Source organism: Aulonocara sp. 'chitande type north' Nkhata Bay, linkage group LG13 (assembly GCF_057382095.1).
Source record: "Aulonocara sp. 'chitande type north' Nkhata Bay isolate Kocher_YH1m ecotype deep benthic linkage group LG13, A_spYH_male_GT1.1, whole genome shotgun sequence".
NCBI lineage: Eukaryota > Metazoa > Chordata > Actinopteri > Cichliformes > Cichlidae > Aulonocara > Aulonocara sp. 'chitande type north' Nkhata Bay.
Window position 1 is genome coordinate 24,508,571 of NC_141356.1, and position 22,627 is coordinate 24,531,197.

Below are 22,627 nucleotides of genomic sequence, written 5' to 3' on the forward strand. Positions count from 1 at the left end.
CAAATAGACCAATACGGCAAGGCTGGGATGGTCTATTTGGTAAAGTAAATCCGTTGGGCATCTTTCTTTGCCTTTAGCCAATAATTCTGATGGTAAAAGAACTAAACGGGACAGGCAAAAAAAAAAAAAGAAGAATATTAAGGGGTTTAATGGAGAAAAATCACCATCAAGTTTTACAGTACACAAACTGGAAAAATAAAGTGGTGCAAGTCTGGCAGCAAATGTGTAGCACAGTTGTCTGGATCAATAGACGAAACAAGTGTGAGCATTAATGAAAGTGACCTCCAGCTGCCAGTGCATTTAACTGTTAATAGTACGCTTACAACCAATTAAGAACAACTGTAAATTTAAAATATGTGTTCATGAATATTTCTCATGCACAGTTAATGTTTTGTTATAAAATTAGAACTTGTTATTGTTGCCATTCTCTGCAAATCCTTTGTAGAAAACTCACTCATTCCTGAGTCACTGAATCGCACTGTTTGTTTATTATTTCTTTCTTTATACAGATGAAACACTTACCGGAAATCAGGATGAAAAACCAAGGTCTGAAGGACTGTACTACATATACAACTATGTTTATTTTATGGCTTATAAGGAATCTTTATGCATCATGTAAAAACCTTTGTCGTGGTTTTGAGTTTTTGGGGACTTTTTTTCTATTTTAATTGGTTTGATTGTCCTTGTATTTTGGTTTCATATTCTAGAGTGTCTATATTTGGTCTTTTGTTCCTGGTTTCAGTTTGGTTTACAATATTCCTGTAATCTCTGTGTTTCCATATTTGGCTTAATCTTGTTTCTATTTTTGCTTAGCTTTCTGTCTCTGTGTCAAGTTTGAGTTTCTGTTCCCATTTTGCGTCACTATTTATACTCTGTATCTAGTTTAGCTTTGCATGTTTTTGGTGATTAGTCTCAGCTGTGTTCCCACCTGTTTCCCATCCCCTCCTTATCCTGTGTTTGTATTTACTGTCTCATTGTTTGTATTTACTGTCTCATTTTCCCTCTGATCTTCATTGTGTCATCTTTCATGGCCGTGTCCTTCTTGTTCAGAATCAGAAAGGGTTTTATTGCCAAATGTTGAGCAGGTTTACAACATTAGGAAATTGCTGTGGTGCTTAGTGCAAAACATACTGTAAGGCAACACTTAAATAAACATAAAAATAAGAATTAAAAGTGCTAAGCAGATTAATATATACATGTGTGCAGGTGATGATCGGTGCAAAAATGGAACAGATGCAGAGAACACAGTATAGGGTCATGTGTTTGTGGTGGGAACAGTTATGTGGTTATTGTTCATGAGTCCAACAGCAGAGGGAAAGAAACTGTTCTTATGGCGAGAAGTTCTGGTGCGAATGGACCAGAGCCTCCTGCCTGAGGGGAGAAGGTCAAACAGACTGTGTCCAGGGTGAGAAGGGTCAGCTGTGATCCGAGCTGCATGCCCAGTGTCCTGGAGGTGTACTCTGCAGGACCTGTACTGCAGAGATGGGAGACTGCAGCCACCATCACCTTCTCAGCAGAGTGCACAAAACGCTGCAGTCTCTGTTTGTCCCTGACGGTGGCTCCAGCATACCACACAGTCATGGAAAAGGTGAGGATGGACTTGATGATTGCAGTGTAGAATTGCATCATCGTCCGTGTTGGCAGGTTGAATTTCTTCAGCTGCCTCAGGAAGTACATCTTGGTGATGGTGGGCTCCCACTTGAGTTCCTGGGTGATGGTGGCCCAGGAAGCGGAATGAGTCCACAGTGGTGATGAGGGTGTCAGTCAGGATGATGGGGGGAAGTGGGGCTGTGTGCTTCCTGAAGTCCACAGTAATCTCCACTGTCTTCTGGGCGTTCAGCACCAGGTTGTTGTGGCTGCACCAGGACACCCAACATTCAACCTCCCTCCTGTAGGCAGACTCATCCCCGTCTGAGATGGGTCCGATAACGGTGGTGTCATCTGCAAACTTAATTAGCTTGACAGTCTGGTGGGTGGAGGTGCAGCAGTTGGTGTACAAGGAGAAGAGCAGAGGAGAAAGAACACAGCCCTAGGGGGAGCCGGTGCTGATGGTCCGGTAGTCCAAGACATTCTTCCCCAGCCTCACATGCTGGTTCCTGTCTTTCAGGAAGTCAGTGATCCACCGGCAGATGGGATCAGGCACAGTCCTCTGGGAAAGCTTGCCTTGTAGATGGTCTGAAAGGATGGTGTTGAAGGCAGAAGCCCGCAAACAGAATCTTGGCGTAGGTTCCAGGGAAGTCCAGATGCTACAGGGCTATGGTGGATGACTTGAAGCAGCCAGGTACATGACATGCCTTCAGTGAGGAGTTGAAAATGCCAGAAAACACTGGGGCCAGCTCATTTGCACAGAGAGTGGCAGTAGACACACTGTCTGGGCCAGGAGCTTACAGAGCATTCAGGCTTTTAAACTGCTTCCTCACATCTGCTTCATAAATATGAAGGGTTGTAGTGGGAGAAGGTGGTGTGAAATTCTCCTTGGTGTGGGGTGAGAAGGGGGGTGTTATGGGTGAAGTCTTTGACGATGGTGATGGCTTTCTTGTGGAGGGAGAGGGGGAAGTGGGGGTAATGAGTGTTCAGGGTGTCTCTATTGTTGGGGCTGATGGAGGTGTGAAGGCTGCTTGATTGCTCATCAACACGGCAGTAAAAGTCGTTGAGGGTGTTGGCCAAAAGCAAGTCATCAGTGGAGTGGGAGGTTTTAGGCTTGTAGTTGGTGATATTCCTAAAACTTTTCCACACAGAGGCCGAGTCATTGTCTGAGATCTGCTGCTGCATCTTCTCAGAGTGCTGATGTTTAGCACTGTCCACTTCTTTACTGAGCCTGTACTATAGCAGTCCCCGGCTCCACTTCTGAACACCTTGTGTTTCCCTAGAAGAGTTATAGATTCAAATTATTTTGTACCTGATCTGTTTTCTTTGTAATTTGTTGTAAAGCTGTTGTTGAGTTTTATAGCCCTTGTTGCTGAGTTGTGCATTTCGGTCCCAACTCCAGCCTGTTACAGTTCACCCTGATAGCTGGGTCTACTCTGTTGTGTATTTTAAGAAATTGTTGGTTTCCAAAAGTAAACTTACAACAATGTATGTCCTGTGACCCTGAATTAGATGTACAGACAGACAATAAAAACAAAGAGGAAACAAAACTGTAATGAATTTCATTTAGTTTGTTGTATTGTTTTATATTCCACTGTGTTTTCCTAGAGGCTATCATCATCCCTGTTATGACATGCTAATTCATTTTGCATTAAGCTTATTATTTTTTATCTATTTATTAGTGCTGTCAGCGTTAATCTCGTTATAATGACGTTAACGCCATAACCGCATTAATGTGGCAAATCTCCGTTAGTGAGTTAGCGCGGATCACCGTGTGCATGTGGCTGCAGATTAATGCTGACAGAACTACTATTTATTGATAGGAACCAGAATGCCATCTGATGAGCAAAATCAAGTTAAAAAATTTCAGAGAATATGTTGTACTTGTACTTTCATAAAATATAACGTCTGTGATTTAGATGATTTATCTTACTACATATGCTTAGAATTCAATACAAAAGAAGTTTAAACTCTGTTTTGATTTCCATTTCACCTCTCTCATGTTTTTTCTTTGCTTCCCAGAGGTCATTTGCAAACTGTGATGAGAATGTGACATACAGCTCTGTGGTTTTGTAATTCAAACACACACACACACAAGCTATATTTAAAGAACTCCACATGGTTTCTCACACAGCGAAGTGTTGCTCCTTTTACACATTTTCACCACATGAACAGTACAACTCAATGGACAGCAATGTTGGTGTGTTTGCTGTTGGGAAAACTGGTGGGGGCACTGGGAAGCTACGGGCACTGATTTCTGGTGAGTCATTCATCCCCAGTAAGATTTCTGAGTCTACATGAATCAAACTATTGAAATAAAGTGTGTAGAGAAAGGATGGATTAAGGCGCCATTTTGTGTTGGGTTCTGTAATTGCCTGTTTAATGTAAGAGAAATAAGAACGATAATCACTAATTATGACTGAGTGGATTGATGTATCTGTTTCATGTTGTTTGTGGAAGTGGAAAAATGTGTTTATTCTCTATATGAAGGGATGTTATTTCTCCAACTGTTGCTAACTCAGTATTGTAAATATTGCTTTATTATTTGAGTGCCAGATTATTCAACTTCCAGAAGACTTTGAACGCTTAACTATATGGGACTGATGCAGTTCTGAAGCCAGTACTAAAGGCAATAATATTATTTGTTAAGTTACATAATAATGAAGAGAAATCATGGAGAAATGAAAATCACTGCTGAAGCTGCAGATCTTGACCAGCATGAATGTTATATAGTTTTAGAATAATTGAATAATTCAACAATTAAAAATACAATATATGAAATATATATTGTACATGACAGAAAGTTCACACTACAAGGTCAAAACTGTTCAAGGGCTCTCTTGGCTCTTCCTATGCATCTGGAAGTGGCAATCTCCTCCAGAGAGGGCAGAGAGCATCTGATGATCTTCTGTGATGTGTGTATGACCCTCTGCAGTAAGTAATGACACTCTCGATTGTGGCACGGTAGAAGGACACAAGCAGCTTCTGGTTCAGTCTGTTTTTACTGAAGATTTGCAGGAAGTAAAGACACTGTATCATCTTCACTGCCATCACTCGTGTATTCTCCGACTGTGACGGATCATTTGAGATCATAATCAGAAGGAGGCCATCGTCTCTACCCAGTCTCCGTTTATGTAGAGAGGGGTATAATCCTCTGCAGTCTTACAGAAGTCTAAGATGACCTCCTTGGTTTTTGTGGTGTTTAGAAGCAGATTGTTGGCAGCACACCACTCTGTCAGCAGCCACAGCCCCTCTCTGTAACCAGCCTCTTCCCCCTTTGTGATGATGTGTAAGTTCAATAAGGAAGATCTTCAGTTACACATCTGTGTGCTTCCCAAATACTGGCAGCTAATCTAAGCTTTAGATCATTTCCACTTTCCCATGTCATCAAGCTGGCTGTGACATCACTGGTCTAGTCCAATCATCTTTCTGCTGGCTTTCTTGAGGCCAGTCAGCCTTCACATATACTTCAAATGTCACTGCATATCTGTCATTCTTCCTTGCAGACACCATCATGCAACTAGTACTAGTATAAATACAGCATGAGGAACTAGCAGTAAACCACATAACTGGTTTGTGTGGTTTAAGTCTATTCACTCACAGGCATGGCTGCTCATCTCATCATGTTTCTCCTCTTCATTGTACTTAAAGGTCAGTCATAGAAATAATTTAATTGCCTCGTGTTTCAACAGCAAATGATAAAATTAATGAATAGTTTTTTTATTGGCACTTTCATACTTGCTAATGTTCAAATGTTAGTAGATGTATAATAGAGAAATCACATGAAGGAATAATATTTTAATTAAAGATAACCAGTTTAAGTAAATATAATCATTAAAGTACTTTATTTGTTCTTGTTGCAGGAGATCACAGCTTAACTACAGTCAGTCAAGTATCAGTGAAAGCTGGAGAATCTATCTCCATCCCATGTCTTTATGACTCCCAGTACGAAAATTATCTTAAATATCTGTGTAAAGGATACTATTATCGAGAATGCACATATGCAGTAAAAACAAACCAGCCAGGCCAGTCAGGAAAATATTCAATCTCTGATGACAAAAAACAAAGAATCTTCACTGTGACTATTAAAAAATTAAACGCAGATCAGGACAGTCATTACTGGTGTGCTGTGGAGATTCCTGGGATATGGAAAGATGTGAAAGTCTATTTTCATCTGTCTGTCACCAGGGGTAAGAATCCATAAGTACATTCAAGTACATTTCAAATAAGCCAAAATATTAGGAAAGACTTGGTTGTAATATTAGAATCATTATGTGAGTCATGATAAACATGTTTTTAAAAAATGCTCAAGAAGCTATAAATGTAAAGTAGAAGACTAGTAACAACTTACTACTTGTTCTCCATCAAGGTCCACCCAGTTTCTATGTGGATCATCAGGATATTACAGGTTTTAATGGAGGAAACATCACCATCAAGTTTTACAGTACACAAACTGGGAAAATAAAGTGGTGCAAGTTGGGCAGCGAGTGTGTAACACAGCCAACTGGATCAATAGATGGAACAAGAGTGAGCATTAATGAAAGTGCCCACAATGTTTTCACTGTCACCATGAGTCGAGTGACCACAAAGAGCAGCGGATGGTACTTATGTTATAAAGGAGACCTCCAGGTGCCAGTGCATTTAACTGTGAATGAAACTTTCACACCCAGTAAGTACAACAACTCTGAACCTGAAATATGTTTGTATGAATATTCCACATGCATCATGATTAGCAATGCTTTGATGTGATATTAGAAAATATTATTCAGTTTGTTCTTGCTCGTAGCCTCAGTCATTCCTCACTGAATCTCACAGTTTTTTTTGTTTATTGTTTCATTGTCTTTCCCAGATAAAACAAGTACTAAAGATCAGGATGAGCAATCAAGGTCAAAAGGACTGCACTGACATGCACTAGCTATACAACTGTGGTTACACGCTATGTATTTATTGCCATTATGTGAAAACTTTGACCTATGGAAATGATAATTGTTTGTTTTTATTCCACAGTGGTTCCCTAACAGTTCTCATCATCTCTTTGACTTTGTTGATCTTCTTTGTAACAGTGAGCTTGGTCATTTGGTTTTTGCTCAAAGGATCCAGTAAGTTTGCGCTCACCGTTGATGAAACCAGTTCGTTCTTCTTACATAATTTAACGTTAAATGTTGACGACACTGCAGTCGCGCTTTGAGAGTAAGTTCTTGTTTCTCTTTCAGAATGGACCAAAAGAGAATCATCAGGGACGGCACTGGTATGTGATGCTAATTCATTATGAATTCATTTTTTTCTAATTAATTTTTCATTATTTAAGAACAAGAATAATCTGGTAAGAAAAACCAAGTACTCTTTGTAGATGCAGTAGTGCAATACAGCTGCAGCACATGAATAAATGGTAATCATATCATGTAAATAACTTCCTTAATAATGGATATCTGTTGCATTACGGTTTCTCTTTTGGACACAGGCTCACGGGGAAGTGTATACGTCTGTTACACATAGAAAACAAATTTGGTTCCCTAGTTACAAAAAATGAACACTTACAGAGTGAGGAGAATCCCATTTACAGCAGCAGATGCAGAAGTGAAACATAAATGTGACAAACATAGAGGAAAGGACTATATCCAATCCTGCTGCAATAAAGATCTGTGGTTAACGGTTGTTACTGGCACTGTAAAGCGAAGTGGGAAATCATATTTTTCATGTGTTTCACACCAGCTAGAGTATGGAGTGTAAATTTAAAAATAACATTACACTTTACTGTTGCTCTGCTTCCATGTGTGATATACTTACTAATAACATTAAAGAAACTTGTATGTTCTGTTTGGAGATTTTGTCCAATAATTATTAAAGATCATAGGACTGATAAATATTCACAGATGTTGCCCCTTGAAAAAGGATATACAAAGAAAACACATCTAATAGCTGTATTGGGTAAAACACATTTTATATTCCATTTTTTAAAAGAATACATATCTTCCATCAAATTTATGTATATTTAATATTTGAATGTGATAGGAAGTCTTAAAGTGCTAATAAACTTTAAGGAGAAAACATCTTATCTCATACTCTAACTTCTTAGTCCACATATTCCCCTTGAAAGGGAACTATTCATGTGAAGTGTCTCAACCTTAGTAAATTGCCACATTTGGTCTAGTGCACACTGTTAAAAAAAGTTCCTCTTTAAAATGTTATATTGATATCAGTTATCAGAGGGACTAAGATACAGTGAACAGTGTATGTAAGAAAAGTTCAGAAGTGACAGCCATAAACATTCACAAACATAATGTTACACGCAAGTAATTTATTTTACTACACGTGCTTGTAATTGGATAAAAAAGGTTTAAAGTCTGTTTTGATCTGTTTCATATCTGTCTCTTCTTTCTTTCTCAGAGTTTCACTGCTAAATGCGATGTGGATGTGACATACAGCTCTGTGTTTACTATGACTCAACAAACCACACAAAGGGTGCGTTATAAGAGCTCTGTATCACAATGTTTCTCAGACATTAAAACTTATGTTCTTTTTTTACATCGTCACCACACAAACAGCATGGCTCAGTCTTAGTGTGTCTGGTGGCTAGACCACTGCTTTAATTCAGACCAAATACTGTAAATATTAGCAACACGTTCAACTCTAAATCTTCAGTGCTATATCAGTAGCACTACTGTGAAAAGGATCAAAGCTTAAAGAATGCAGACACTCGCTTGTTTATCAGTTGCACTAAAAGTCATTCATAAGCGAGTGTTATTGTTCTGTTTGTTTAGACTGAAATATTAAATAGTTAGATGACTGAATACTTTTCTCTGTAGCCTAAAAGGTAATAATTCCTCTTTTCATCTAGATCAGATTAAACCTTTTTAGTAATTTGTGATCAGGGCTGGCAAAAGCATTTGCATTGCCATCAGCTGTTTAGTGTTAACAAATGCTGGCATGTATGAATGCTGAATTTAGATGGTAAATAAAGTGACCATAACATATAAACACTGTATAGTTCTCTCTTTAGCTTAAGCATCACATGCTTACTTAAGCATGCATTCCAAGAGCTGATGTTGCAGTATCCTCTGGTCTAGCTCATCTTTACTCATTCTGCCTAACTCTCATCTTTGCTTCTGTTCTCCCACAGACTGAAAGAGGCGCAGAAGATGTTACATACAGCACTTTGGCTGACTACCAAGCTCAAGGCACCTAATTATTGGATGGTTTAAAATGAGTTATAATAAATTTTTGAGACAGCCTGGAAATGTAACTTATGGATAACACAAAAACTGAGATTTTAAAAGCTCAATAGTAACTCAGTGGTTAGTAGCCATACTCAGGAAATTTTTTTTTTAAAAAATCTATGTATTTCTCTTTTGTATCTGACACAGCACTTACCAACCATTTACTAGTGCTATTGTAATCATAGATAGGCTGAATTAGTGATATATATGTCATATATATTTTTATATACAAGTGCTTTTCAGAAGCTTTTTATTTTTTGTACAGTATAGGTCAATTGATTTTTTCTTTACTTTTAAGTGATACTGTTACAATCTAAAAATAAAATATATTTCATTTCCCATAATTTGTTTGTTTTAGATGTAGTCCATAATATTAGGACGATACAATTGCATGTTAATTATTGTCATCATTACAGTATGTCATCAGCATTCATTAACTTCTGTGTTCATTGTAGCTTCATCTTTATTGTATTACAAAATGTGCCAATTTTTAAGTAAAACAACCTTCATGCCACATAGTGATTCTGGCTTTTGTTTGATTTCCATCCACCCTTCTTCTACTGCCCCTATGGGTTTTTTTTTTCCAGTAAAAAGACCAGAACAGCTCTCCTGGGACACATCCAGGAAGCATCTTTTCACACAGAGGAGCTGAGCCTTTTACAAATTGCACAACTCCTCACCCCATCTCAAAGTGTGAGCCCCACTACATGCAACAAGACAAGAGAAAACTACAGGACTCAGAAACTATTTACAGCTTTGGAAGGTGGAACAAGGAGGATAAACACAACATTAGGCAACTGGTTTATTTTGGTGGCTAAACAGTCAATACTATTCACAAAAATCTGCATACGCCCTTTCAATGTGGCAGAACAGAAAAATTACACTATTATGGTGGGCAGACATGAACTGCTTCACCCATGAGTATCCAATTCAGTTCCTGAGTTATGGAGTTGAAAAGTAGCAAGAAAAAGGGCGTGATGTCAGAACTTCCTCAGAAAATTCTCCTGTGTGAAAACAGTCACTGAAAATGTGAGCAAGCATTAAAACTAACACATTTTAACTAATGCTTCAAAGCACAATCTCCATTCCTTCAAAATTCTCACTATGAAAATCTGTTTTGTTTTTTTTACTTTAGACATCTACAGGATAAAATAATACGGGGGGGGGGGGGATACCTGAAACCAAGTTACACAATGTTTATCCCGTCTCAGCACAGGACACGTTTCAATCATAAATCAGTGTAGAAGTGTTTTTTAAAAAAAAAAAAAAAAAAAAAGGACAGAAAATGAGTGACTATAACGATTATTGGGTAATTTGTTTATGTTGGACAAACATTTGGAAATGCATTAATCCACCAACTACACACATATATATATATTTCTTCAAGTCTGTACATTAAAAGTAAATACAAAAAAAAAAAAAAAAAGGAGAAATAAAACCTGTTTCAAGCTGGAACAGCTTAAAATGAGTGTGAGTATGCTTGTACCATCACACTCATTTGTTACTGGCTGCTAGTTCTCCACAAAAAAAAAAAAATTAAAAAAAAAAAAAAAAAACCCAAAATTTTTTTTTAAAAAAAATGGCATCTCGTCCGATTGTAAAATAGTTTCAATTTTTGCAGCTACTGCATCAGGGGACGTTCAGTCAGAGTCGCACTCAAGCTGTTCTCTGTGTTTCATCTCCAAAAACTTTGCCATGTGCTCCAGTCGTGACGAACCTCGGTATATCCACTCCTTATGTTCACTCTCCTATGAGAAAAAGACTTAATTAATAAAGCAACTAAGTAAGTAATTAAAGGAAAAGAACCAGCAGCTGCTCATGCTACACATCAGATCCTAGTAGATGCAACTATGCTATCAATTTCAAAATCCTACTTCGCCTTATTTTCAAGTCATCTAATTCATGTGATTTTCTGAAAACTTCACCTCCGCCCTTTAGCTAGTGGTCACTAAGATTCTTATTTGTCACTGATTTTTAGCAGATGCACCTATGGCATCAATTTTAAGTTTCTATGTATATAAGAAATTGAAATAGCAATACAAGTATAGCCTATGGCAGTGATGAATTCTTTTATTTCTGCCTTAAAAAAAGCATATTGATGCAGATGTTTGTAAGAATGTGCCAACCATCTACAAGCAGATGCCACAAATATCAAATATTTTTCCACTAAGACACTAACTAAATATTTTCAACAAATTCTCTTAAACTTGAACTTTTGCTTTGAAAGAGAACACAGACCCAGTTTTTCCCATGTTTGAATAGTTGGACAGTGTTTGCATCTTCCATGCAAACTACTGGCGACTACAGCATCTTTGCAAATCCAAGGATAGGGTGACCAATTTCATCTAGCAACCTCCAGAAACCACTCACCAACCAGCTGCAGAATACACATCTCTCTTTAGCGAATCAAAGAACAGTTTCTAAGCCTGCTAGATCAGAGTTAAAGCAATCGATTTCACAGCCTGCCAGCAACCATCTGCCAACCGGTTGGGGAATACATGCTTTTTCCTAGAGATCAGCGGTTGCTAAATCATCGACCGATCTCTAGGCCTGTGTGACTGGAGCCACTCAGTCTCCATAAAGCAGTGTCAGTGTCTCAACTTTATCTATTATATCTCGTATAAAACTTAAAATTTACCTTAAAAAAATTACCTGTGAATGCTTTGTGTTAGTATTGTTCTAGATTCATAAATGTTATAAAATTCAGCTGAAAATCAAATATAAAATTTTTTAAACTAAAAGATAAATGAAATACTGACCTGAAAGATAACCTGCATTAAGCTGCAGTCAATAATCTGCACTTCACACTTTTGCAGGACTCCGTTCAATTCAGCATTAAGGGTCTGTCCAAGCCTGTACTGGGTTAACTGAGGGTACGGCCACTTATTCAGGTAATGTTCTATGAAGTCTTTGTGAGGGCCCTCTGGAATGTCATCTGCAACGTTTTCCACTTTGAAACAAAATTAAAAAGAAGAAAGAAAAAGTTGGTTACTCGTTTTATGTGTCTAAGAGCTGTACAGTCAGTAAATAAAAACACTTGACAGGATTTCTGAGTATATGAATATGAACCCCCCCAAAGTATAAAAACAATTCAACTTACAAGGTTTCCAAACCAAATGAATTAAAGGTAACCCAACATAGACCGGCGTGTGATCATCCAAAAAGATCAAGAACCTGGAATTGTAAAATGTGTTAGCATCAAGTCAAACTTCCAGCGTTAGCAGTTCCTAACAGAAAATCTTGGCTAAACAGTCAAATCTGATTGCACAGCACGCTATAAATTCATTGGGTTAACCATGGCCAAAAGGGTACACAAGTTTTCTAGCAATTTTAATCATAAAATTAAAATAAACACCTTAGGCGGTTCTTTCTGCTGGGGAGCTCGCCTACGACACCAGGCTGGAACCGGTACTTGTTATCTTGACACTGAATCACCACACGGGCACCAACATACAGCTGCTCCACCTTTGCTGTGGTGTCAAAAGCAACATGGTGTCCAGATACTAGACTCTTCCCTTTTTCTTCAAAACTGACTTTGTATTTTAACCGTCCGTCTTCTGCAAAAAGAGGGGAAAAAAAGAGACCAATTTTCACTTCAGTTTTATCAATTTATTTTCTCTCTCTTAAAAAAATATTTTCAGAAAAGCAAAACTTTGAAATTTCTTTCTGCACTCAGCTCACTGTGCCTACCTTGGTTCACCTGGCATCTAATCTCATCATGTCACATGTTTTTAAAATCAGTCAAATGACAGCAAATGCACTTTACTTTTCCTATTTAAGGACAGGCAAACAAATTTCAGGTGCACTGCTTCTGGGCGATAGAACGATAACGATATGTATCGCGATATAACTTTTACTCGATAGAGAAATTAAGCTATCGCGATAGACCTCGCCGCTCTTGTCCTCTTAAAAAAATAAAAAATAAAATAAAATAAAGGTCAGCCAATCCAAATTAAGTAGCGCAGAGCCGAACCAATCACAGCCGCAGCGTCACGTCGCGTGACTTGTTACGTACAGCACAAGTGCCAAGCCGCACGTGTGTTTGTTTGGGAAGCAGCCAGCGGGTAATGGAGCCAGCGCGTAATGGAGGAAATGAGTGTGCCGACTAGAAAAATCAACCGAGCGTGACCGAAGAGAAAACAGATGATGGTTCCAATGCCGGAGAGATTGTCGAACGGAAGAGCCAAAGAAGTTCCGTGGTTTGAAGGCATTTCGGCTATTTCAAGTCTGACAAAAAACAGTGCGTAAATTGTGCCGAAAGCAAGTCTGGAAATACAATAAACTGGTGCATGCGTCACACTGTGCGCCACGTTATTGTTTCGGTGAAATGAATTTCTACAATACTGTTAATTCTACTCTCTGCAGTGTTTAAATGCTTACATATACACACAGTTACTGTCCGTCCACACATACGACTCGGTTCTGCTTCTATGCCCCAGCTTTGTTTACTTTTTCCCACCGAGGCTTCTAGACTTCTGATTGGCCAACATTTCTGCACGGTTAGGAATCTAGCGCCACCTGCTGCTTTGGCATGTTCATAGCAGCGTTTTCCTTCATTTCTCCCTTTATGTGTGGACGGGATTATTTTTTAAAACGAAAACGGAAAATCTCCGTTTTCAAAAATACCCGTGTACGTGTGGATGTAGCCTCAGTCTCTGACTGGAAGCACTAATTCGTCATTCGGCTTTTGTCAGACTAAAGTAAATGTTAAAACTGTTTTAAAAGCTAAGCTATACAACAAGGAGAGATTGAGAATTTCCTTTTAGTTCTCAGTTTATTTGATATTGACAAAAGTTAGTCAGTTTTGTCTGTTCTTCTGTAAAACAAACTAAGATTTATTTTTAGAATTAATATTTTGTTTCTAAGTGGAATTGACAATTTAGTCTGTTTCGTTTGTTCTATTTTGAAACTTAAACGCTTTAGCGGCTGCCTTTTGTGTAGTTTGCAATATTTGCCTTTATTTATCTGAAAAAGTCTCATGTTCCTTAAGTACATCTACCCTGTTGAACTTATTATGGGAAATAAATATTTAAATAAAAACAAGCTGCTGATTATTTCACATTTTACTTGTGAGCAACGGCACATTTAAATCTTACAAATAATTATTTGGCTTATATCGTGATAGATATCGTTATCGCCTGAAATGAAAAAAACATATCGTGATATGAAAAAATCTCATATCGCCCAGCTCTACTTACATATACCCAGCCACCAGAAAAACAAAATATACAAAAGTTGTCTTTTCCAAACTCATTCACTGCCATTAATGTGCAGTGTTGTTCTTATGTCTAAGGAAAATGACGCTGTGACAAGGAAAAAAAAAAAAAGCTTTCAATTTCTACTGAGCATAAGATGAATCGCATTTTTGCTGGTCCTAGAGTAAAAACCTCAAAAGCATTCACAAAAACAGAGGAGAGAGAAAAGAACAAAACACATCAGAAGATATTTCAAATCTCTAGATCATCTGAAACTAAATACAATTAACAGTTATCAATTACTTTCAGCCTTTTCTAATGCAGGATTTTGAATCAACTTTTTTCAATGCATGAATTCTTTCAAACATTACTGTAATATCTGGCAGAATTTTCTCTTACCCCTTGTAACTATCTCGACTATTTTCCCCCGTTGCCACCTCATAGGTCTTCTCCTAGCCAGAACTACCATGTTCAATTTGAGTTCATCCTTCTGTGCCTCAGGTCGGACAGTTATTATTTCCTTGGAGGAATGGCCAAACACTGATGATATTATAACAGGAGCCACATCTGCCGCTTTGGGGGAGGGGGGGAGACACACAAATGTTTAAAATTCTTTAAACCACTGCTGTTCATCTGTAAAGAGAAGTTACGCTAATTTTATGGCGTCTGTGACCTTACCATTGGTGCTGGTGCTCGGAGGTGAAGCAGGTGGTGGTGTTCTGTCGCTCTCACTGCATTTGTTCATTCTTGCAGGTTTCCGTGTATTGTTGGAGGGTGAAAAATCTGAATCACTGGAATCAACTTCTGGCTCCCACTGCATATCAGAATCAGAGCTGCTGAGAGACTCATCTTCACTGTAGAACTGCTGAGGCGTTGGTGGTCGCAGAGACCTCACCTTATATTCAGGAAGTCTAGTCAACACTACCACTGGCTTTTTAAATGGTCTGGGACAGTCCAAGCCGTTTTGGCATAGTTTCCTCTTTCTGGCAGTTTCATTTACACAGCAAACTGAGTCATTTGGAGACTCAAACATATGTTCTGCAAAGAAAAACACAAGTGTAAAATGTGATGTGCAATTAAGACAAAAATAAAAATAAATACAAAAGCAAAACTAAACTAAAACAAACATTATGTTTATGTTGCAGTCTAATTAGATGTTAAATTAATAAGAAACTTTTGATAACTTATTTTTTAAATACTCATTTTATTGTTCAATAAAAAGCTTAAGATACCATGTGGACATGGATGAGATTTTTGGTCACTAGTACAATACATGGGCCATTTCATCTCCAATCCAGTTACTAAGAATTTCATGTCACAATACATTTTGTGTGTTTTATTTTGCATTACCATTAAATACAACTACATACAATATACACTTTTGATGCCTCTGTCCCAATTTACAGATCCTGATTCGTTTTATGATAAGAGACATTAAAGACAATTTCAGGTGTTTATCTTTAACAGGTTTTTTTTTAGATATTCATATTTAAACATTGTCTCAGACTTTGAAGGGCAAGCAAACATGCTGGATGGAAGTCGAAAGAACATTTTTCAGATCTACAGCTTGAAAATTACTTGATATATGAAACTAAAATTTTAAAGCAATGATTTTGTACAGTGATGTGAAAAAGCGTTTGCATCTTTCCTGATTTCCTTTTTTTTTGGGCATGTTCATCATACTACATGCACTACACCTCGCCTCGGTGTAGTTCTTTCCAAATATATTTTAGTATTTTAGCTTGTGACTACATTTGCAAATCGAGAGTTTTGATTTACTCTCATGGGACTGGTGAGGGACCAGACAAAGAGAGAGTCAAAAGACCCTTATGAGTGAATAATCTAGGGAATAGTTCAGGGGAGGTGTGTGCCTGGTGGTCGGGCCTTGACCCATTAGGTCTGGCCGGGAGCAGTCCGAAGCAGGGATAAGTCCAAACTCTGGACTATGAATTTTTTTTGACAAATGGTCAAGTGGAAGGCTCAAAGTGATATAACAACAACATACTTACTTTCATCCTCACATTCATAATCCAACAGGTTTTCTTCTGTCTTCAAGGACTCCTCACATTCATAATCCAACAGGTTTTCTTCTGTCTTCAAGGACTCCTGAAGTAACAATGTTTTCGTCTCCAACTGATCCACAGTCATAATCATAGCCATGGCCACTATAACAAAAATCAAAGATTGGAGCTTTCAGTCATTTATTAAAGCTTCTGTACAAAGATAAGTGTAAGCAGACGAGTTGCTGCCCCAAGGGGAGAAGTTTAAATATTTTGGGGTCTTATTGACAAGTAGGGTAACTTCTGCAGTGTTGCGGATTCTGTATTGGCGTGGTGAAGAGAGAGCACAGCATAGACGCAAAGCTGTCAATTCACTATCTATGACCATACCTTCACCTATGGTCACGAGATGTGAGTAGAGAACTTTGATATCCCCAAAGGTCAGCTGGACTTTCCCTTTGCAAACGACTGAACTCCTCATCCTTTCAACAGGGACAGTAGGGCCACTACTCCTTCGCACCAAAAGGCACCAGTTAAAGTGGTTCAGGCATCTAACCAGTTCCCCTCTGGGCACATCCAACCAGGAAGTGCCCTCGAAGGTAGACCCACAAGCTCCTACTTACATCTCTAGCCTGACCCGGTATTGCCCCAAGTGACCTGAAAGGAGGTGGTGTAGTACATGTGGTCGGTCTGGGCCCAGGACCCAGGACTGAATAAACGACAAAATAAATAGACTATCTGACACAAGAGTTTATTATGAGCACCTTGGGGTTCTCTTGTATGGTTTTCTAGTAACACGAAAAAAAATAACTACGCCACTTTATAAAAGAAAAAAAAACACACACACACAGCTTAACCGGGGAAAAATACTACACGTACTGTAGAAAATAAAGACATGAATGCAGGAAAAAATGAGTCAGTTAACACGGCCGTTTAATAAAGGCGTTCACGTGTGTTTTGACTTCTTTCCGTTAGCTTTTCTTTAGTACAACAAATGCCGTTAGCTTAACTGTTCCTTTTTACGGCTGAAAGTTAACCTAACGATCACGATTGTTCTTATAACCAAGAACACAGACATACCTGTTGTTGTATCCCGAATATCCACCTCAAAAATCACAAAGGTCTGGTCCTTTTTGTGAGCAGAAGCAATTAAAAGCTAAAAATCGGTCGCTCGAGCTAGCTAACTTCCTTTAGCACTGACAGGCTACGTACAAAAGGAAACAAAGAAACATACCGTTAAACTTCCTTTCAGATTTTGCATCGCAAAAGTATTTAAATTACACAAAACAACTCGCACTACGATTCTTTTTTGCTACTTAGACGTGTACGAAAATAGGAACCATTCCAAAATTTGCTTTCATACTTTGTGGCAACTAGGCCCCAAAACAAGTAGGTTGCCCGCGAGAATGACGCAAGTTTGATTTTACCCAGGCATCCTTGTGGCTGCCTGGGGTCCTGAGCTACGACGTGATAGGTCAGGATTTGGTTGCCGTAAGTCTCCTTCAGCTCGCCCTCCAACCGGTGACGCCTTCCTCGGTTTTGCGTTGTGAGGAATATTTGTAATAAAAGCCACTTTCCTACGCCGCTAGCATCATCTTCCACTGGTAAGAGACTCCTTAATTTAGGCTTACGATGTTATTCTTCTTCACAGCACGGATTAATCAGTTGTGAAGCGCTTGACACACCGGCACTCTCCAGGCTAGCAAAGTTAGCTGCTAGCTTTAGCTGCGCCTGACACATGTCGCGTGGAATACTGGCCAGTTTTGCTGTTATGCGCTTAATGCTGCTAAAATGTAAGATGTGTGGCTTAAAAGCACTTTAGGAAAACATTCACAACTTTAACATTAGCTATGCTTTGGTTATCCATGCTACTAGAGGACTCCTTGAGCGAACGATCATTTTAAGTAACACCTCTCCCTAATAGGAACAGGCATGTACCTCGCCACGCCTAGCTGTGACTGTCAGTTAATGCGGAGGCGTAGTTTAATTAGAGCCAGGCCCGCTGCCTCTTATCAGCCAGATAGGCTGCTTTCACCATAGAGTTGTAGACTGTATTCTGACGAGTACAGTAGTACAAGTTTGACTTTGCTGCAGTGTACATTGCTCATCAGGTCATCAGCGGGATGGTGAAATGGTTATAACTCCTCAATGCAAGGCTTAGTTTTCATTACAGATGTCAAAACTTTAGAAAGAGTAGATTATTATGCTGAAGATGTCCTCCAGACTCTGACAGTATTTCACACTTCGATGGGATAAAATGTGAAAGCAACGTCTACCTATTATATTCATGTGCAGTTTCCATTCACATCATGAACAGACACAAGTACAGCTACCCACTGTGACCACTTGTGAAAAAGCAAGCAGAAAGGAGCTTCTTTTATTAAAAATTAAGATAATTGTACCACAGTATGTTAATTCTGTTCACAGATACAATGGCTGTGCCTCCTTCATATGCTGACCTGGGCAAGTCTGCCAAGGACATCTTCAACAAAGGCTATGGTATGATTTGATTTTTGAAGGTTTGGCCAATGTGTTAAAATTGTAGGAAAGCTTTAAAATAATTTGAAAAAAAAAATCAATGTGTCTTTCCTTAAGGATTTGGCCAGGTGAAGCTTGATGTCAAGACAAAGTCAGCCAGCGGAGTGGTAAGATTTCTTTCGTCATTTTATTTGTGAGGCAAAAACTGCAATAAGAGCGCAGCCTTATGGTAATTTGATGCCAAAGCAATTTGTCCTTATGCTTGTTGTTGGCATTTTTTCTAATATTGCCTCTTACAGGAATTCAAAACATCTGGTTCCTCCAACACTGATACCAGCAAAGTCGTGGGAAGTCTGGAAACTAAATACAAGCGGTCAGAATATGGCCTGACCTTCACTGAGAAGTGGAATACCGACAACACCTTGGGAACAGAAATCACCGTTGAAGATCAGGTTAGGAATGTATTCGTTTGCTGTTATTTAACAACATGTCACAGAAAAGCATATATATATATATATATATATATATATATATATATATATATATATATATATATATATATATATATATATATATATATATATATATATATATATACACACACACACTCTAAAGATGACCACACAGCATTCATTAGTGATTTATTATTGTTTCTTACAGATTGCCAAAGGACTGAAGTTGACTTTTGACACAACCTTCTCACCAAACACTGGGTAAGATGAATCAAATGAAAATTTCTGTGATTTCTTATTGAAATCTTAATGAATGAATCTTGTTATGACCATCGTTTCTTTAGACTAGTAATTATAGGAGCCAGATCTTTGCTCCATGTCCTTCTGAGAGTTGTTGTTGCTGGCCATGTGACCTTAATCAGAGTATGGAGGTAGTCTTTTTAAAAAGCCATTACAGAGACTGGCTCTCAGTCATTCCTATTTAGTTATTTTTACTTTACTTTTTACTTAAATGTGCTTTAGCAGTTAGTTGAACTTCATTAGAAGAAATATGTTGGACTTTACTATGCTGCTCATATGGTGAGGCAACAACAAGTAAGCTTTCTTTCTGGAGTATATAAATCACATGAGGAAAGGGAACATGGCCCAGAGGAAGCGTGTCATCTTTCATAGTGAGGGTGGAGTTACGTGGCTACATGGAGATGGGATGTTTACAGCTACAGTGTCATGCTAAAACTAAACACCACTGCTGAGACAAATGGGTTTTTATTATTATACTATGAGAAATGTAACCTCTCAGCTGGACTTGATTTAAAAGTTTTTATTTGAGTTTTAGAAAACGGACTTTTTTTCTCATCAACAGCAAGAAGAGCGGCAAAGTTAAGGCTGCCTACAAGCGTGAGTACGTCAACTTGGGCTGCGATGTTGACTTTGACTTTGCTGGCCCCACCATCCACGGAGCTGCTGTCATTGGATACGAGGGATGGCTCGCTGGTTACCAGATGAGCTTTGACACCGCCAAATCAAAAATGGCGCGCAACAACTTTGCCATTGGCTACAAGACTGGAGACTTCCAACTGCATACCAATGTGTAAGTAGAGATCATGTTTTACTCATTTGGATTTTAATTTTAAAATGTTTTCCCCAAATTTATAATAAATAATTTCAAAATAGTTCCAAAACCGCTGCCTAACTCTGAGAAATTGGAAGCATATGAGTTATAGTCAATTGACACTTTCTTAAGAAATCCCATATTTGGATTCTTGTTGCCTAAAATCTGTGTTATGATCTTTAAAGCAATGACGGTGCTGAGTTTGGTGGCTCCATCTACCAGAAGGTGAGCGACAATCTGGAGACTGCAGTCAACCTGGCATGGACTGCTGGCAGCAACAGCACACGCTTTGGTATTGCAGCCAAATACCAGCTGGACAACGATGCCTCCATCAGTGTAAGTAGTTGAGCACAGGGTTTCAGAATAACGTGGAAAAGGAAAAGTGATTGTCTTACACTGACTCTTAAATACTTTTTTTCCCTCCCCCACCCTTTAGGCTAAAGTGAACAACAATAGTCTTGTTGGTGTTGGGTACACCCAAACCCTTAGACCAGGTGAGTTGCTTTTCTACAGGTTCATCAACTGCTGAAAAGTTAATTAACATCTATTCTTACGACACGTATTAATCTTGTATCCTTTAATCTAACACTGTTCCACACAGAAGTTTAGACTTGTTGATCTATATATAAATAAATGAACTGACCTAGGGCTGTTCGATATAACGATATATATATCTGATGAGGATCTAAAAACGTCTATCGTTTCATTTTACGCTATCGTTTGTTTCGTGGTGTCGCAAAATAAACAGTTTACGGTAATATTTTTTTCATTGTTTTGATGGTCACTGTAGTGGCTATATTAATTTCTTAAAGTTCTCTCTTTCTCTTATATTTAATATAACCACACTACGGACAGACAAGCGCCTGTTTTTATGCGTCGTCGTTAGCAACAACGACGGTAACGCCATCGCGTGTCCGCTTGTTTATGTTCCACATAAACCTTTCACAATAAAGCTCAAGATCCTGTTAAAAGAGAAGTAAAAAGAGAGCCGCCAGGTGCTAAAAAATAAACCTTAGACTCAAACGTTAGAACAGGCTTTTCCCCGCAGCACGCCGTGTAATAAATACTCACAAAGAAAACGGCGGCTGTTACAACTTATGTCTAAAAATGTATAGTTTCATGCATCTGTTAAAACACTCGACTCCAGCTACATGACGCGCAGCTGGAAACACTTCCCACAAGTCCAGCTGCCCGAGATTCACAGAATTTACAGAAAATGTTACATTTTTGTGATTTATATCGTTATCAGGACGATAGAATTCTTATATCGGGATATGAGATTTTGGTCATATCGCACAGCCCTAAACTGACCTATAACAGAGACATTTATAGAAACACTTAACCGCCTACGTTTTTCTCACAAGTATCAGAATGTGATTTAAGCAAGGAATGTTGTAACGGTTAATGTGAGTTCATCTTGTGTGCAGGTGTGAAACTCACCCTTTCTGGTATGGTCGACGGAAAGAACATCAACGCAGGAGGCCACAAGCTGGGTCTTGGCTTGGAATTGGAAGCCTAAGCTTTCCTCATACTGGAAGGACTAGGGAATATCAGAAGAACCTGGCCTTAAATGTCATGTCCAACTCAAGCCAGCAAGGGGATATCTTGGAGAGAATGGTTCAAAGGCTACTGCAACAAACTCTTGAGTACCACTTCAAGTTGGTGCTTCTGTCAGTGGTACATTTTATCTTTTGTTGCTTTTTACTTTGTAGTCACATCTGTTCAAGAGACAGTTCTTGGCATAATATTTATAAATCATGTCATTGTTCCTGTCCAGCACTGCCATAATAATCCGATAAATACAATCACTTTGTCATCAATTCTGTGTGGCTTTATTGTGATAATCCAAGACACTCCTCTTTATTTTTTTTAATGTGTAAACATCAATACATTGATCTTTGGGGAGCATTGTCATACTTGCTCTGAATTCACACTCATGACCATCTGATATTCCTTTGTCATCCAGTTATTTGCAACCTTGTTAAGTACACTAGTACACTACTTTTTTTTTTTTTTCTGCTAATATTTAAATGTGGTCGAAACCTACCTGTCGATGCACACAAGGACAAAATAAATCCCTGTGATGTTTTGTTTTGCTTTGTCCATTGCAGTTTTTCATGTTCTGTTAAAGCTGCACATGTTACCTTCCCTAAAACTTGATAGTTTGGGGGGTTGCTTAAAGTTGGAACTGCAAGTTTGAAAGACACCTGTGTACAAGGCCAAACAAACGGGAACAAGCTTTTGTTTCTGTACTAACAGATCTGGGAGACGCATCATTGATGTTCTTAGTAATGCCAAACTGTCAATCTCTAGAACAAGAGTTCTCACTTGAAGTTGCACGTGTACACCCTCAAAAGTGCTTCCCTACTCAGAGCAAAGAGCCCACTGGAAGGTCCTTCTGTGTGTGTATTAATTTTCAATAAAGTCTTTGAACTCCACAAACGTACTCTAGTATTCGATGGTAGATTACCACTAACCATACCATATTTATTAACTGGTTAATATTAAACTTTGAAAGAGGATCAGGGTCTCTTAGCTCAGTCAAATTTGCTTGCTTATCTGACTTGTGAATACCTCTTAAATGAGG

The 22,627-nt window shown here is 38.5% G+C and overlaps 3 protein-coding genes across 9 annotated transcripts; 2 read left to right on the plus strand and 1 right to left on the minus strand.

Annotated features, from left to right (window-relative positions):
• The first annotated feature begins 5,192 nt into the window (after positions 1-5,192).
• LOC147316131 (polymeric immunoglobulin receptor-like) lies at positions 5,193-9,027 on the plus strand. The gene is made up of 7 exons (XM_086260186.1): positions 5,193-5,238; positions 5,451-5,777; positions 5,957-6,256; positions 6,609-6,686; positions 6,801-6,835; positions 7,975-8,049; positions 8,708-9,027. Exons 1-7 carry the CDS (start codon positions 5,193-5,195, stop codon positions 8,771-8,773), a joined length of 927 nt encoding a protein of 308 aa, XP_086116312.1. The 3' UTR covers positions 8,774-9,027.
• A 10-nt stretch (positions 9,028-9,037) lies between these two features.
• Positions 9,038-17,911, minus strand: LOC147316132 (histone-lysine N-methyltransferase SETDB1-B-like). Of its 7 annotated transcripts, none has more exons than XM_086259338.1 (9): positions 17,427-17,910; positions 17,080-17,203; positions 16,009-16,164; positions 14,678-15,037; positions 14,399-14,572; positions 12,160-12,361; positions 11,905-11,978; positions 11,564-11,754; positions 9,038-10,552 (listed from the first exon to the last, which is right to left on the minus strand). In XM_086259338.1, exons 3-9 carry the CDS (start codon positions 16,157-16,159, stop codon positions 10,445-10,447), a joined length of 1,260 nt encoding a protein of 419 aa, XP_086115464.1. In that variant the 5' UTR covers positions 16,160-16,164; positions 17,080-17,203; positions 17,427-17,910; the 3' UTR covers positions 9,038-10,444. The 7 variants fall into 7 exon arrangements, with proteins under 7 accessions (XP_086115464.1, XP_086115463.1, XP_086115461.1 ...); XM_086259337.1 differs by having other exon boundaries at positions 17,363-17,910; XM_086259335.1 differs by lacking the exons at positions 17,080-17,203; positions 17,427-17,910 and adding an exon at positions 16,390-16,510 and having other exon boundaries at positions 14,678-14,813; positions 14,895-15,037.
• vdac2 (voltage-dependent anion channel 2) lies at positions 17,448-22,133 on the plus strand. Its single transcript, XM_086259341.1, has 9 exons — positions 17,448-17,603; positions 18,427-18,498; positions 18,595-18,644; positions 18,777-18,929; positions 19,138-19,190; positions 19,792-20,019; positions 20,226-20,376; positions 20,477-20,534; positions 21,468-22,133. Exons 2-9 carry the CDS (start codon positions 18,432-18,434, stop codon positions 21,557-21,559), a joined length of 852 nt encoding a protein of 283 aa, XP_086115467.1. The 5' UTR covers positions 17,448-17,603; positions 18,427-18,431; the 3' UTR covers positions 21,560-22,133.
• Positions 22,134-22,627: the final 494 nt, after the last annotated feature.